The sequence below is a fragment of the Zea mays genome, chromosome 7 (genome assembly GCF_902167145.1).
Source record: "Zea mays cultivar B73 chromosome 7, Zm-B73-REFERENCE-NAM-5.0, whole genome shotgun sequence".
Taxonomy (NCBI): domain Eukaryota; kingdom Viridiplantae; phylum Streptophyta; class Magnoliopsida; order Poales; family Poaceae; genus Zea; species Zea mays.
Genome location: NC_050102.1, coordinates 180,908,796 through 180,924,443, shown reverse-complemented (window position 1 = coordinate 180,924,443; position 15,648 = coordinate 180,908,796). Strand labels below are relative to the sequence as shown.

At 44.2% G+C, this 15,648-nt stretch overlaps 1 protein-coding gene across 1 annotated transcript in view; it reads left to right on the top strand.

Annotated features, from left to right (window-relative positions):
* LOC100279763 (uncharacterized) overlaps nt 1-15,648 on the top strand; it is a 43,351-nt gene that overhangs the window by 13,234 nt on the left and 14,469 nt on the right. The window contains exons 15-19 of the mRNA NM_001152721.2: nt 9,288-9,388; nt 11,352-11,464; nt 11,556-11,663; nt 14,395-14,586; nt 15,409-15,494. Of these exons, the coding sequence (NP_001146193.2) occupies nt 9,288-9,388; nt 11,352-11,464; nt 11,556-11,663; nt 14,395-14,586; nt 15,409-15,494 (600 nt within the window). The remainder of the gene's footprint in view (nt 1-9,287; nt 9,389-11,351; nt 11,465-11,555; nt 11,664-14,394; nt 14,587-15,408; nt 15,495-15,648) is intronic.

Genomic DNA, 15,648 nt, shown 5'->3' with positions numbered 1-15,648 from the left:
GCTCATCAGCAAGGTAGTGCACCTAGCCGTTGCACCACCGGATGTGCTACTCCTTTACATAAATCTTGTTCGAGGACACTCACACAACGTCAGAAACGACCGTCGTCCCAGCGCACAAGAATTCATGGCCGGTAAGTAGTGACTTACGTGGGAGGTTGAGCTTCAGGTGGATGATGAGCTGGACGGTGTGACGGCGCCGTTGTCGGATGCGGTGCCCAGAACAACCCGAGAGTCGCCGGCGTTGGCGACGACCATGAGGTCCCCTATTTGAAGATGGACAGCGCGGTGCAGCCGCTCTGGACCGCGTCCAAGCGACGGCTGCGCCGGAGCTTGCCGAACACAGCGACGCATGCGGTCACGTAGTACTGCTTCCAGAGGTCGAACTGGCAGTCGCCAAGCTTCTTTTCATCGTCGATGAGCAACGTCAACACGAGCGCCTCCTGTCAGTGGTGTTTGTTCGGGGTTTCTAAGTAAGAAACATGGATTCATCTTTGGCGTTGGTTTATGAAAATGACTCACAAGTCAGAGCCATGGAAAAATATTACGGAGAATAAATGTCACACATATAAAAAAGAATTTAAGTTGAAAACATTTTTCAAACAAAAGAAATTACATGCAAGGCTCTTTTTTAAATACTACTCCCTCCATCCAAAAATATAATTCAGGAATCTCGTTGATAATTATCTACTACTACACATTGTGCAAAGGTAGCAGGTGGGCTTTGTAAGAGATGTAGTATATATTTTTACTGTAACAGATATTGACATAAACACACATGTGGTGTAGTGGTAGCTACGAGCATATTTGCTTGAGAGGTCGCATGTTCGAATCCCATTGGAGCCACATTTGTGTTTTTTAATTTAATTTTAGCTAGGCGTGGGATGCACGTGGGAATGAGAATGAGATTTGCGGGGAGGGGGAATGAGAAAGACAGTGCGGGGAGGGGAGGGGGAATGAGAATGGCAGAACACGGAATGACAGCCTACCCCTTACCGCCTTAATAAGTAGTAGAGATTTACCTACATAGCAATTGAAACATAGGCATGTCATCCCAGTATTCAACTATGGCTCATTACCACAAATATCATTCTTAAAGTTCATATAGTGTATAGAACGTGCAGAACACATCTCTTTATTTGTTAATTAATGTTTTTTGAATCTGGGAATAATTTGGTCAGAACTGCCCGGCATGGTTTTTAAGTTGTAAAGTCAAATCAAGTTGACAGTGGACTGGCAAGTGGTGACTATGACTGACTTGTCTCACATACTGTGTTACTGCTGCTAAGATGCCCATAACAGAGAATGGCAAAAACAAATTTAGACTTGGACTTGATCTTGAGGACATCAGGGCAGCAACCATGTGCAAACCGAGTGATGGGTTCCACAGCCACTGACATCAGTGAAGCAGGGTCGGCAGTGGGCGGATGCAACGTCCAGGGGTTCTCATTCTTTAGTTCATGTCACATGGTGTGCTTGTGGATTGTGGTGGGAGTTCTAAGGTGTAATATGCACATTATAGCTGACTGGCCTGCTGGTGGCTGCCCGCCTGACCTGCAGGCCATTGACAGCAAGGTGAACTAGCAGCATGTTTGTTAGCTCAGATTTGATATACAACGACATAATGTTAGCTCAGATTAGGTAATGCTTTGTTAGAAGCTCTTTTGACAAGAACATCTCAGTTAGCTCATGTTTGTTAGTGGTGACACTGATCATAAGAGGAGGCTGCTATTTTGTCTTTTGGTTTAGGTTTATGCAGAAAATAAATATGCAAGTCTCTTCTCCTTGTACCCTGCTTCCATCTGTTCCCTGACTGACTTTGTATATGAGAAAAAAAGACTGACTTTGTATATCTATTCCTCCTAGAACTAGTGTCCTCCATCTAGTGTCATTCTACTTGAATCATTGCCATCTAACCTCATTCGTGCAGATGTTTTGATGTACTAACATACATCACAGCTAGGGTTAACTCTCCAAGAGCCTATGCCTTTTTGTTGTTACTAACCTTGGGATTAACAAGTGATAACCAGTCCCTATGGACTATAGAATATATATAGCCAGTAGGCTGGGCCTAATGGGCCTTAACACCCCCCTCAAACTCAAGGTGGAAGTGGAGGATCTGAAGCATTGAGTTTGATTAAGTGAAATTGATGTTGTGCTCTGGTTTGCGCTTTGGTGAAGAAATCCGCCAATTGAGATTCAGAGGGCACATATTGAAGATCAATAGTCTTCTGATGACAATGAGACCGGATGAACGATGCATCAACACCAATGTGTTTAGTAAGTTTATGCTTCACTGGATCATGTGAGATCTGTATAGCGCCCATGTTATCATATAACAGAGGTGTAGGGGTGTCACAAGAGACACCAAAATCAGCCAAGAGCCATCGCAACCAAATAATTTCAGCAGCAGTAGTAGCAAGAGCTTGAAGTTCTGCTTCAGTACTAGAACGGGATATTGCTGCTTGCTTCTTGGATTTCCAGGCAATAGACGAGGATCCAAGGAGAATACAGTAACCTGTAATAGAGTGGCGTTCAATTGGATCACTCGGCCAAGTTGCATCAGAGTAAGCATGAAGCTGAAGTGGGCTATCAGAAGCATAGAGTAAACATATGGATCTTGTGCCACGTAAATATCTCAGCACACGAAGCAAATGACCATAATGAACTGAGAATATGAACAACATGAGGTAGATGTGGATACAAATTGGCTCAGGATATGAACAACATGAGGAATATCAGGTTTGGTGATTGTGAGATGAACAACATGAGGGCCGCAGTAGCGGCGACATCGTCGGCCATGGGGAGTAGGGGCGGGCGCAACAAGCGGCCCTAGGAGGAGAGAGAGTGGCGACGGCCAACCCTAGAGAGGGGAGGCGCGCGATAGACCCTAGAGAGGGCGGCGACTAGCCCTAGAGAGGAGCGGAAGCGAGAAAAAACGGATGGCTCTGATTACCATGTTGGACAGGGATAGTCGCCTATGATTTTGTGTATATTGATAGGACCCCAAGGGGCAACATATATAGGCAGACAGGAGGGGAGGAAACCCTAGGGCTGCCGCTTACAGGAGGGTGGCGGCAGGCTAGGGGGAAAAACCTCCCAGCAGAGGTGACGCAACACCTATGGGCCGGGCCTGTACATATGCAGAGGACAGCCTGGCCCCACACACACATAAGGCCTATACAAATATTCTAACAGACTGGTTGTGAAAGAAGGGTCTATTTTCATTAAAACTCACATCCCGTGAAATATGAATGCGACGAGTAGATGGATGATAACAACAATAGCCTTTGTGTTTAGGACTGTATCCAAGGAAAATATACTCAAAAGATTGGGCAGTCAATTTAGTTCGCTCACGAGGTGGTAACAAGACATAACACGTACATCCAAACACTCGAAGGTTATCATATCGTGGAGGTGTCGCAAAAAGAACTTCACCAGGTGGTTTGCCAGAGAGTTTGGATAACGATTGTCTATTAATGAGATAAACTGCAGTAGAAACAACTTCACCCAAAAGTGTGAAGGAACAAAAGAAGATATCAAAAGGGTGCGCGCACTCTCGATAACATAGCGATGTTTACGTTCAGCAACACCATTTTGGGCATGAGCACCCGGGCAAGAAAGTTGAGCAAGTGTACTCTCTGAGTTCAATAACTGGCGAAAATTATCAGATAAAAAAACCACTAGAATCAGAACGGAAAATTTTAATGGGAGCAAAAAACTAGGTGTCAACCATGTGAGCGAAAGACTTGTAAATAGAAACCAATTCATAGCGACGTTTCATGAAGTAAATCCAAGTATAACGAGAATGATCATCAATAAAAATGACATAATATTTATGACCACCTTTTGAAACAAAAGGGGCAGGACCCCAAATATCAGAGTCAATAAGGTCAAAAGGTCTAGCAGAATGAGAATCACTAGGAAAATATGGAAGAAAATATGGAAGTTGTATCTGTTTTCCAAGAGGACAACCTTTACAATGAAAACTAGACTCAACATGTGTAGGGCCTAAACATACTGACTTTATTAAAGTAGACAGATGAGATCCACACAAATGACCAAGACAATGATGCCACTGGGCAAAAGACGCAACAGCAGCCGAGGCAGCAAAAAGCACATGAGTCGAAGACGCAAAGTGTCCAAGATGTAGATGCGAGGAGCAGATCTACGGCGACGGCCAGTCCCAATCACATCCCCTGTACGACGATCCTGTACAAAACAAGATGAGTCATCAAATCCAACAAAGCAATTGTGATATGTAATTTGGCCCACTGAGAGCAGATCCATTGATAATTTAGGTACGAAGAAAATATTTGAAACATTAAAATTAGAATTGGAAAGAGCACCCTTATGGTTGACATGACATAATGTACCATTAACAGTCTGCACAGAAGCACCCTCGTGACAGGTGTACTGGACACAAGCTTTGATTGATCAGATGTCATGTGAAAGGAGGCTCCAGGGTCAAGAACCCAAGATTATGACAAAGCACCAGCATAAGAAATGGCAGCAACATCAACTAAGCCTCGAGAAGGTGGTCCGGTACCATGACCACGAGTAGCACGACGTGCACGAAAATCATCCAGCTTTTCTGGAAACTTAGCAAAGCAGTTCTCAGAGTGTGAGTGGTCTTTCTGCAATGCTCACAAGGCAAATAAGATATACTCTTGGGCTTCTGAGTGGCAACCAACACACTGTGAGAACCCACACCAGTAATAGAAGACATGGACTTAAGACGAGTCTCTTCAGCTAGCAATTTAGACAACGCCTGAGCCATGGTGAGAGTGTCAGAACTATGATGCAATCTTGTACGAAGGGAATCAAATTCAGCTCGAACTCCCATAACAAATATGTAGGTAAAGAACTTTTCAATGAACTTATGAGCTGGACAAGGAGTAGCTGTACAAGCAGGCACCGTGGAGGTCAATGCACCCATGAGACGATCAAAAGCGGAGTAATATTCATCAATGGACATATCACGTTGCTCGATGACATGAGTCTGCTGCATAAGAGTATGTAAAAGAGCACCACTGTCCTGAACAAAACTGTCCTTCAGGTGTGACCAAATAGCCTTGGCAATTGTGAATTTGGACATGCTCATAATCATAGATTGTTTAGTGTTATTGAGCATTGCAACCATCACTTTGCCATCATTAATTTTTCAAGTCTTGATTGCAGCAACATTACTCCTATCAGCAGCAAGAACTGGTGAATCTTCACTCAAATGGTAAAGTAAACCGTAACCTTTCAAAGCAGTCTAAACACAAAATGCCCACTCGGGGTAGTTTTGACCATCAAGCACAATATTCACAACTATAGCAGTGACCGACATATCGAAAGTTGATAGAATACTGAAGAGCAACAAATCTGAGTAAGTTCTTTTTTTTTCGAATACGCAGGAGGGCTGCGTATCATTAAATTAAAGTAGAGGGAAAAAGGGCCTGTGGCCCGGGACAAACAGAACACACACAACACAAACACACACTCTAAACACAAACACACACTCACCCTTACAAAGCACACACCACACAGACACATACGACACCCCAACACCCCCGTCTTTTAGTAGGCTATAAGACTTTCCTTTCTCTATCCAGGGTCAAAAAGAGAGCGCAAGTTCTTGGCTCCAGCAGAAACCCACAATCTCATCTCGTCTTTAAATCCATCCTCTAAGGTATTAAGGCAGGGTCGAGCTCCTTCAAAAACACACCTGTTTCGCTGCTTCCAAATACTCCAAGCCCCAAGGATTATCATACTATTAAACCCCTTTTTTTTGCTCTTGGGAATCTTGGTTGAAGCCGTTCTCCACCATTCAGCAAAAACTGAATCTCTTCTCTTAGGACCCACAGAAGAGAGACCAATGGGGGTTAAAATATTATGCCAAAACTGTCTTGTGAAGACGCAATTAGATAGAATATGCTGCACAGTTTCGTCTTCTTGGTCACATAGAACACAAAATTCAGGATGCTGAAGTCCCCTTTTTTTAAGTCTGTCCGCTGTCCAACATTTGTTATTTATGGCCAGCCAAACAAAGGTCTTACACTTAGGCGCTGCCTAGGTCTTCCAAATTCTTTTCCAGGGCTCAAAGGATTCTGCTCCAATGAATAAAGCTTTATAGGCAGATTTGGAGGTGTACAGACCATCGTTGCTAAATATCCACACATGCTGATCATTTGAATTTTGAAGCTGAAAAGATTCAATTACCTCCCATAATTGTAGATATTGCTCAATCTCAGCTAGAGAGAGATTCCTCTGGATATCTTGAACCCAGAAATGAGAGGTGAGGGCCTGCTGCACAGTCCTTACTTTTTTAAACTTCATCGGAACTGCAGCAGCAATAAGGGGAGCTATATCCACAATAGAATACCCATGAATCCACTTATCTTTCCAAAATAAAGTTGAAATACCATTACCAATGGTGGTAGTCACTGCTATCTGAAATAAAGCTCGGGCCTGGGAAGATATTTTAAGATCCAGGCCACTCCAAGGCTTCGAAGGAGCAGTTTTTTGTAGCCAAAGCCATCGCAATTGTAGGGCCCAGTTCATCTTTTGGAGATTAGGAATTCCAAGGCCCCCTAAATCAAGAGGCCGAGAGATTTTATCCCAAGCTACAAGGCAATTACCTCCTCTAGCCTCCTTTCTTCCTTTCCACAAGAAGTTCCGTTGAATTTTATCAATGGCTTTGATAACCCATTTAGGAGCATTAAGAGCAATGAATAAGTAAACTAGGATGGTAGAGAGGACAGATTTGATAAGAGTGATTCTTCCCGCAAGATTTAAAAGCTCAGCCTTCCATCCTGGAAGCTTGGCAGCAATTTTATCTATCCAGTGAGCGAGATCCCCAGCACTAAGTTTTTTGCTGCTTAGAGGGAGACCAAGATAGGTTGTGGGAAATTTTTTTGAGGCACATCCCAAAGTCTGAACAGCCAGCGCAGTCCTCTCAGTATTGCACTGAATTGGGTAGGAGAAACTTTTTTGCAAGTTAGTATGAAGACCTGAGGCAACACCAAAACACCTCAAAATTTCTCTGACTACCACTAAGTCCCCAGAAACTGGTTTTACAAACACAGCAACATCATCTGCAAACATTGAAACCCTTTGGCTAATGTTTCTGCCAGCAAGGGGGTGTAATAAACCACACTCATCTGCCCTGATGAATAGGCTATTAAGAACATCCATGACTAGGATGAATAAAAGGGGAGATAAAGGATCACCTTGTCTCAACCCACGCTTGAGATTTATAGGCTGTCCAGGCACTCCATTGACAAGAACTTGAGTGGAAGATGTCCATAGCAGGTTCAAAATCAGATTGCACCAACCCTGCCCAAAACCTAAGTGTCGAAGAATTTCCAGCAGAAATGCCCAATGCACTGAGTCAAAGGCCTTTTTAATGTCCAGCTTCAAGAAAATTGCAGGGATTTTTTTCTGGTGCAACATCTTGGCAGTTTGACTAACCATAATAAAGTTATCATGAATACATCTTCCCCGAATGAAGGCACTTTGATTTGTGCTAACCATTTTATCCAGCTCAGGAGCTAACCTGTTAGCTAGAATTTTAGTGAGAAGTTTCGCAAAACTGTGAACTAGGCTGATTGGTCTAAAATCACCCGGAAGAATAGCCTCAACATGCTTTGGAATGAGAGTAATATATGTTGAATTCAACAAATCTGAGTAAGTTCTGGTAACAGACAGGTGAAAGCAAACTGATACCGCCAATTTTAGCAGAGACAGACAGACGTGGAGATGAACGCTGGCTTGACTGCAGATAGACGCCGCACCCACACGCGGACAACACGGTCAGCTGCACAGCAGGTTCGCACGGACTCCCAGCATAGTCGACTACACAGATTTTCAGGCGAACAGGCAGGGCGGGCAGATCCCATTGATCCGAGGCAGGGCAGATCGAGTGACCGACGACATGGCTGGGCGCTGACAGAGAAGGTCCTCGGCATGAAGGCACGGAGAAGAAGACCCGTCTGGCTGCAGCGACGACTTGAAGGAGAGGAGCCGATCCGGGAGAAGGCTCGCGGATCCGGTGGCTGGGCGCGGATCTGGCTGGGCGGAGGATGTCTGGCGGCGGGGCCTCGACGTGAAGCAGAGGAGTCGAGACGGGAGAGGACCCGCACGGATGATGTCCGGCGGCGGGGCGAGAAGACCCACGGATCCGGCGGCGACTGAAGAGACGGCCCGCCACGGTGGCTGAGGTCGGCGGCGGAGTGGCGGGTCGGGGAGTCGGCCCGCGACGATGGCTGAGGACGACCGCGACAGTGGAGTGGCGAGGCGGAGAGGTGCGGGGGCCGCGACGGCGACTGCGTATACTGGGTGTGCCGGCGGCAGACGAAGACCGGCCAGAAGCGCCGCGACGACGGCAGAAGGAAGGCCGCGACGAATGCAAGTTTTTCCTTTGGTTGGCGATAAGGGACAGGTGTTGGACAACTGATAGGTTGCAGAAGAGGGGGATGCCACACCCAGATGCGTGCCCCATGTGTGATGAAGCCCAAGAGATAATTCAACACCTCCTTACTACTTGCATTTTTGCCTGGCAATTTTGGCACAAAGTTCTTGCTGTTTTTGGCTTGGGGCATCTCACTCTGGTAGCTGATGAGGAGTCTTTTGCAGACTAGTGGGGAAAGGTGAACCTAAGGGTTATCAAGACCAAGAAAAAGGGGCTTGACTCTTTGATCATCTTCGGAGCTTGGTGCATATGGCTTCAGAGAAACAGAGCAGTGTTTCATGGAGAGTCTCCATCCTTACCTAGAATTTTTAGATGTTTCTCAGATGAGTGTGTTAGCTGGGCAATAGCAGGAGCTAAGGAGCTTGAGAGCCTAGGCTCAGTTGCAGCTCTGGGCGAGGTCGTGTCAAGTTACGTTTCCAGTTTGTAATTTCCTTCAAGTTTATGTAGGGTCCTTGGGAGACTTGCTCAACAAGATCTCCTTTTTGTAAGGTGTTTTATTCCTCTCTAATATATAATATGCGCAGTTCTCCTGCGCGTTTGATAAAAAAATCAGCATTCCTTACAAGTAGTAGGATATAAATTTATGAGGCACTGTTGCCCTTGTATCTGTGGGCAGTAAGTTACGACAGGCATAATGTAATTAATTCTCAATAGGGATTGGTTTTGTTCCAAAACAAAGTCATATCATTTCTACCTAATAATAGCAGATATGCATGACTTGGAGGAATGATGCATGATAAGCCCTACATCTTTTTCCTGAAAATTGATTTTCTCTGTTGGAAGATTTATAACTAGACCATGATTATTTACTATTGCTTTTTAACATGTGCAGGAGTGATGGCTTATTGGCTTTTGTGAATAACTTTCTGAAGGAGCACTTCTTGCCAGCAATATTTGTAGATTACCGAAAATGCGTTCAGCAGGCCATATCTAGTAAGTCATCACGGGAACTTTGTGTCTGTGCACAGGACTTCAATTTGTTGGGTTCCTAGGACGCATACAGTCCTAATACTGTGAAACTGATTCAAGAAGTTGAAAGTTGATTTCCACCCCCGACCCCTATAGTTAGATGTCAATAGTTGTATTGTGAAATCTTTTTTCTCCAAGCGCATATGCCTGTGGTATGGGTGATTGATCAAGATGGCTAGGGTTCATGGACTGGGGTAACTGTTAACCAACAAATTCAATCCAAGCACTAATACCACATTGATTTTGGCCCAGACTCATGTTTTCTCATCCATCCTATATAGTGCCCTTGGCATCTATTAACTGTCTCTAATGTTCCAAATTATAAGGCCTTCCAACTTTATTGAGATGCTTTGATTCTTCAATAAAGTTGGAAGGCCTTATAATTTGGAACGGAGGCAGTAGTTCTGAGACCAATACAATGCTGAGCTTGTAGTCATAATAACCTGGTACCTTAACTAATATGTACCCATTTTTAAGAAGTCCAAAAGCAATTTGTTGCCCACAGATACATTCATGGAATTTTTGCCATCCATAATACTCAATGTGTTAGTCAATTTATTTTAGTAAACCTACTGATGCATGTAATTATATGAATTCGTAAGAGAGTGTTTGTGTGAGTGTGATTTGTTTGGTTTCTCCTACATATTCTACAAAAAAAATAGTGTTAAGGAAAGTGATACATAATCTATACTTCTATACTTATATAATCTATTAAGAACCTAATGTGGGCACCTGGTGCCACCACGGCTAAACCCTTCGCGATGACACTTTGGACTCGCCCCACGCGGCCCGTCTTGAGGGCCGTGCCCTGTGCCCACACAACGCTCTCTCAGCTACTGCCCTGTGGACCCCAGCGCCCACGCAGCTAGCTACTGCGCCTGCCCAGCACCCGACCCCTCCCACGCAGCTAACACCAGACCACACGTACCTTAATGTTTAGAAATAAACAATAATTATATAAAAAAAAATAGTGTAGTGCGAGCACTCGAACGCACACCCCATGCTCCAGATATTTGGGGCTAACCACCAGACCACACACTTTAGTCTTTAGAAAAAACAATAATTATATTTTAATAAATATCTCAATACCTATTTATATGATATATAAAAACCGTAGCAAAGCACGGGCAACTGGCTAGTTAAAAAAAGAGAGCAAACTACCAGGATTGGAAGAGAGACCGAGAGGGATCAAGAATCCAAAATCTTTTCAAATTGGTGTGCCATTTATTTGATATTTCAGCTGGCCCACTTACAAAGTTAGTCTGGCTCTGCCATTGAACTTATCTGTCCTTACATGTGTTTTTTAATGTACACATGTTTCTTAAAACTACATGAACAACGTGACTTCTTTTCCTATCGTTTTTGGAGCCCTTGAGGGAAATTGCTTAGTCTTCCAAATTATAAGATTGTGGTCTTTTGTACTATGGTCTATTTTGGACCCTCTTTTCCTTCTACTTAATATAATGATGCGCAGCTCTCCTGCGCTTTCGAGAAGAAAAAAAAAGACGGTGGGAAATAGCTGGAGCCAAAGGTCTCTCCTATCTAGCCGCCCCTTTATCTGAGACTTAAGGGCTGGTATCTTGGTGTGTGGTTGTGTTGGTTTGCTAGATGGATTCTTTTATGTATGCTTGTTTCTGGACCCCGTAAGGGGAGCTTTGTATCGGGCCTTCTTTAGACCCTTACAATTCTTAATATATAATAATGAGGCGCAGTTCTCCTGCGTATTTCGAGAAAAAAACTGTGCATACAATTGTTGTTTGATCATTAAACAGTGAATGGTATGTTGCTGTATTGTTCTGACCCTATCCATCTGTGAAGAAATGGACATTGAGTTCAAAGACTTCAATAACATTTAGTAATGGCTGCAAAAAATTATTACATGCTTTCTCATATTTGAATAAGTTTATTACCATGCATCTTTTGATAGGTCCAGCAGCATTTAGACCACGTGTACATGCAACATCAGCATATAGTTCATCGGTGGAACTTGGACGCCCTGTGCTTCAAGGGCTTCTCGCCATTGATATAATAGCCAAAGAGGTAGTTTCCCCGCCCACCCGCCCAAAAAATCTTGTCTATTCCTTCTAATTTTGATTTTATTTATCTGTTGAAATTTCTTCCTTCTTCCTAGGTTCTTGGATGGGTTCAATTGATGCCAAACTATGCGACTGAGCTTGTGGAGTATGTACGCACATTTTTAGAACGTGCTCATGAGAGATGTCGTGCATCATATATGGAGGTATTTGATACACTTTGTTTGAGATATGTATAGACATGTATATCTTTGTACTCACCTTATTTGTACACCAAGCCATACAACCTATATAAATATATAATGGAAGGTGAACCCCCACACAATGGGTGTGTGGTATTTTCCTAATTCTTTACATGGTATCACGAATCCGGCCCTAACCCTGGATCCTCTCCTCTGTAGCCCCAACCCCTAGCCGTCGGCCCTTACCCTAGGGCTTCGTCGACTCCCTCCCCTCTCTGTTCGTTGGACAAACCCTAGGGTGCCAGGCTGCCAGCGGCCTCTCCCTCCACCCTGCTACATCTCTTGTCGAAGCCGCTAGTCTTCTCTCATGGGTACTAATAGTCGCTGCTTCTCCTCATGGTCGCCCTTGGTCTGATGGTGTCACCAAACTCTCGCGGCTACAGCGGCGGGTAGCCCCCTACGCATGGGCAGGTCTGCCCCAACGACCCTTGGTTTTGCTTCAACCCCGGTCCCCCCAACCTGGCACCGGTGGCGGCAGAAGATGGCGTCCTCCCACAATCGACCTTCTTGGGGTAGGTTCTCATGCCAACACCAACTTCGCTCCACTTTAGGTGCCCCAACCGTTCCAGGCGGGGGATCAGGCAGGGCTGGTTGCTCAATTAGCTCTCTGTAGAACCCTGGGTCATGGGTGATGGGCTCTGGTGCCTCCAGCCATATGACGTCTGATGATGGTATACTTCTCTCTTGCCATCTCCCCTCTCATCTTTCCATCACAGTTGAGCAGCCAACCTCAGAGGAGGAGGTGTGGAATACCATCAAACAGCTTCCTCCGGACAAAGCCCCGGGGCCTGATGGGTTCACAGGTCGTTTCTATAAGGCCTGCTGGTCAATCATCAAAAAAGACATTATGGCTGCTATCCTGGCTGTCTGGAACAAGGACTTCCGGAATTTCAGATACCTCAACACAGCCTTCATCACTCTTTTACCTAAGACAGCATACCAACGTTTCTTGGCTGGTTCTGTGGATTTTGAGCCGGGTGAAAGGATATGGAAGAGTTGGGCGCCCCCTGAGTGCAAATTCTTCATCTGGCTTGCTTCTCTTAATAGGTGCTGGACGGCGGATCGTCTAGCACGTAGAGGTCTTGACCACCCGGGGAAATGCGTTCTTTGCGATCAGCAGCAGGAGACAATTCAACACATCTTGATTTCATGTGTCTTCTCCAGGAATATATGGTGGCAGATCTTAAGTAGAGTGGGGCTGCAGCTTGTGTCACCAGGGCTGGAGGTATCTATGTTCCAAGATTGGAGTGTGGCTGAAGGTCTTGTGCCAGTTTTGCACAGAAATGGGTTCAACACATTGGTTATTCTTGTGGCTTGGTGGATCTAGAAGCACAGAAATGCTTGTGTTTTTTATGGTGTTTCTCCAAACACGAGTTCAGTTCTACAGCATATCCATGAGGATGCCAGGCTTTGGGAATTGGCAGGTGCTAAGGCCCTGAGAAGGTTGTGGCCTTGATTTGGGGATGTCTTAGTTGTTTCCCTAGGAGTGGTGGTAGTTTCTGTTTGTGGGGTTGCTCTATTTTCAAGGCTCCTAAAGCCTCTTTCCTTTTTTGTATAGTCCTTTGTTTCGTTTGTTTTGGTTTTTTCCCTACTTTCTTTGGGTATTTGTCACCTTGTACGTGGTCTTCTTTATACCTTTTCTCTCTACTTAATATAATGATGCGCAGTTCTCCTGCGTGTTCGATAAAAAAACAATTTGTGCTGAGTGCTGACAGATGCTCGTTCCTTGTTAGCTAATTCCGGCCGCCACTTCCTCCTAGCTAGCCTTACCTGCAACCAGCTACTAGTAAACAGAAGCTACTAGCTAGCCTAAGGATTGTTTATCTATGCACTGAATGCTAGGACGACGACTCGACGAGTTGATCATTGTCCTATTGTGGTTTGCTGCATGCATGCAAGCCCATGGCCCTGCTGGCCGGCCAGCCGGCGGCCGAGTGGTGATGTGGAGATGGGCGGCGCGAGTGGCATGGAGGGAGGCAATGTGATGGGCGGCAGATGCGCAGAGCACATGTGATGGCGGCGCGCCTAGCTGCTCAGGTTTTGTGCGTAATGGGCTACTGGCGTTCGGGTGGGCTCAACTCTCGGCTCATCGGCCGGACCTCAAATGAGTTATTGCACTGTGGCGAGTTGTTCCCGAATTGCCAAATGCGGAACAAAAAACGGGATCATCCCGATTTAAAACGGGATCCCGGTTAAACGGTCAGGAAAACAGCTCTACCGTTTTAGTTTTCGATTACCATTTTTGCATCCTGATTTCGTTTTTTAAAATCGGGTTCGAAAACAATCGGGACAAAATTAACAAAATCAGTTATACGATAACGGTCTGTTCAGGATTTTCCCATCCTACTTTCATCCCTAGATATATTATGCAATCGTACTGCCATGTACCTTTGTAAAACAATGACACAGCTCTCCTGCCTGTTTGAGGAAAACAAAGTGATACATTATGCCAGCTGAGCTAGCAGACTCTGCCTTGGGTTGGGATATTTCAACTCTGTCAGTTCCGCTTCCGATATTTTTGATAGTTCTATTTCTGGAATTATATTTTTATTCCAGTTTTGAGAAGAAAAAAAGAGTCTGAAAGTGGTTTAAGGCACAGATGGACTCCAATTGTTATCACCCTTACCCATAAGTACACTGTTTTCTTGTGTCTCTTGCAAGTTTTTGATTCTTGTATTATATGTGAAAATTGTAGGCTGTCCTTGAAAAGCAAAGTTATATTCTCCTTTCAAGGAATGACATTGAGAGTTTAATGCGCCTGGAACCAGCAAACATTTCTTTGCAAAATTCTACTGGTGAACATGATAACAATGCAACAGGTGCAGAGGCAGTCGAAGTAGAGATTGAACTAAGTGATCTCTTATTAGATATGTGCCCAATAAAACAGGTATTTTTTTATTATTTACAAATTTGTGAATACTTTTATTTGTGTTGGTAAGTTCTATTCCTATATTTGTTTTATTTTGAATTTGTATGATATTTCATTTGAATCAATGACCAACCATGTTGTCGTTCTTCAAGATATACTGGACATTTGATAATTGGTTCAGCTGTTTCTTTTGTCACAATTTCTTGATTGTGTCTGCAAAATGTAATAATGTAATTTAAAGATCTGGTTTGTATATGTTACAGCCAAATATAGAATCAATATGAGCCTGTTTTGTTTTAGCTTGGCTCAAGTGGCGTACTGCCTTCAATTTGTTTTTTCTCACTAGGATTTTAAAGAAATCGAAGCAGCGCAATGGCTGTGTATTTGACAATAAGAGCCCCAGTATTGCTGATGCTATTAGAAGAGTTGGGTTGGAGGTTGACCTTTGGGAGATGGCTGGTGCAAAGAAGTTGTCTTTGCTCACCGCCCCCATTCCGGGCCTCCCTGCTAGTTAGCTAGCATTGTGGTAGTTCTTATTAGTTTTTTAGTCATGGATGAGTTTTTGTATGCCTGTTATTGGCCGCCGTAGGGGCCTCCAGTTTGTTCTTGTATCTGACCCTCTTCTTTAATATATTATCGCGCAGTTCTCCTGCACTTTCAAGATTTTTTTTTAAAGAAATCGATACAACACCCAAATAGAAAAATAAGGTCAATAACTGTACAGACTGGAAAATGACATGCAGTTTAATGCCTTACAGCGACAATCTGATGTTAGTTATCAATTTGTAAGACATTCTGTGTTGCTGCTTGTAACTTCTGTGCGTGTGCTTGTCTGTGCAGGAAAACTTGATCCATGACGACCAGAAACTGATATTGTTGGCTTCTCTTAGTGACTCATTGGAATATTTAGCAGATTCAGTTGAAAGGTAATCCTATTATTTACAGTATTTTTAAAGCATCATGTATTGTAATAACCGTTAGAGACAATCTCGTTTATTTGGTCCATTCTATAGATCTTAGAGGCCAGTGCAGTTAGGGGCGGGGAGTGAGGATTAGGGAGCTGGCTATGTAGAGAGAATA